General features: G+C 37.4%; 1 protein-coding gene across 1 annotated transcript in view; it reads right to left on the bottom strand.

The window, feature by feature from the left end:
• LOC119590630 overlaps positions 1-1,143 on the bottom strand; it is a 22,302-nt gene extending 21,159 nt beyond the window's left edge. The window contains 1 exon segment of the mRNA XM_037939309.1: positions 815-1,143. Coding sequence (XP_037795237.1) covers positions 815-970 — 156 coding nt within the window. The 5' untranslated portion in view covers positions 971-1,143.
• Between the last annotated feature and the right edge of the window lie 663 nt (positions 1,144-1,806).

Genomic DNA, 1,806 nt, shown 5'->3' with positions numbered 1-1,806 from the left:
TTTTTGTCGTCGGTAAAAGAAACAATCTGCAAATCATAAAAGCAGGAAACAGATTTACACCACACTCAATGCTCTCAGCTGCTGCATTAACAAATGTTTCTGTATTGAGGCTAAAAAGAGGCTTTATTCCTAGTTCTGAGAAATTGTAGACCCTGTCTTTGAAAGTCCTATGCAAATAATATATTACATTAAAATAATGAGAATAAGTCTTCTTCAGAAAGCCTTTACAAATCAGTTCATATCATTTACCCACCTCTGTAAAGAAAGTTTGGGTATTTTACTCCCATGAGTATTCATCTACCATTTCCTATCAGAAATTCCTTTTCCCATATAGTTCAGAAGTAAGTACAAAAACATGTGATAGAAACACACAATACATATGATGATAATCAAAAAGAGAAATTTTGCTTTGAATTTAAACATCTCAGTAGGCTAAATTAAACTTTTTATCATAACTGACAAAACAAAACTTTAAGTCATACATATAGAAGTCATAACTAAGAAAGTAACTTATGAGACTTATATAATAGGAGTAAAAATAAGGACATTTGATATGGACTTCAACTTACATGACCAAAAATAATCAGCTGCTTTTGTAAGTTGTCACCAATAAAAAAATAACTAAAATTTAAATCATCTGGTGAACCAGTCCCACTGTTACCAAGATACACCGATAAAAAATTATTTTGCAATGGACAGCACAAATTTACCTTTGTTTCCAAACCATTCAAATCCCAGTAATATCTCGCACTTTATAGTACCATACAAATAAGTAATCAATTCACATTCTTATTAGAGATTTATCATGTCTCACCTTTGGCATAATAAAGCAGTTCTCAGGTGTAACTGCTCTAATTAGGGTGTCGATCTGGTCGAAGGTGTCACTATCCTTGTGGTACTCGAATTGCGCCACAATCACCCCCACGGCCGCCGCCAGGTACAGCACACCTAGCCTCTTGAACCCTTGCATTTTCACCGCTTTGAGCACTTCGATTTTAAAGAGAAGCAAGAGGAACAGGGAAGGTTATCTCAACATTGGGCCTCCTTTCCGTCCATTGGTGGGGTGTCAGGAAGCGCCACACCTTTTGCTTGGTTGAGGAAAGGCTCGCTCGGAGATTCCAATGTTGTGACCTTTGCTACGGCGTCGTGCGAGGGCGGAAAGTGTCGCACCCGAAACTGCGGTCGGGTTGTTGTGCAGAGACTGTCAAAACGAGGCCTAAAGGGCCCCACACACCATCAATTTTTTCGTCAGTTAATTGATATCAATTTATTGACGTCAATGAATTGATGGAAATCACTGTGCCCACACACGATCAATGATTTTACTTCAATTCTCAGTTTGGTTCATAATTTCGAGATGAAAGCATCTGTGGCTCAAGGAATAGTACTTGCTCTGGACACTCCAAAGCGAAAGAAGAGGAGTATTTTCCATACAATATTTTATATGCGTCAGCCTTTTTCTCCCGGTGACTGTACTCGTTGGATTTTATTTTCTGCAAGGCCGGTAAGGATCTATAAACGTCGATTATCTCCATCATCATTTACACTCACTTTCTTCTTTTCAGCCATGATTACGATGACGACTCTTTCACTGCTGCAAGGGAAAACACTAAATTATTGATCAATATATTGACGCTTTGCCCACACACGCTCAATTTTATTGAAGACCCATCAATAAATATCAAAGGAGCTTTGATTTCTCAATGAATTGATTCAATGAAATTGTTTCAATTAAATTGATATCAATGTCCCCCACACACGGTTAATTTTTCCATCAATTCATTGACGTCAATAAATTGATATCAA

The sequence above is a fragment of the Penaeus monodon genome, chromosome 27 (assembly GCF_015228065.2).
Source record: "Penaeus monodon isolate SGIC_2016 chromosome 27, NSTDA_Pmon_1, whole genome shotgun sequence".
In the NCBI taxonomy this organism is placed as follows: Eukaryota; Metazoa; Arthropoda; class Malacostraca; order Decapoda; family Penaeidae; genus Penaeus; species Penaeus monodon.
This window is presented reverse-complemented; position numbering and strand designations above follow the sequence as displayed.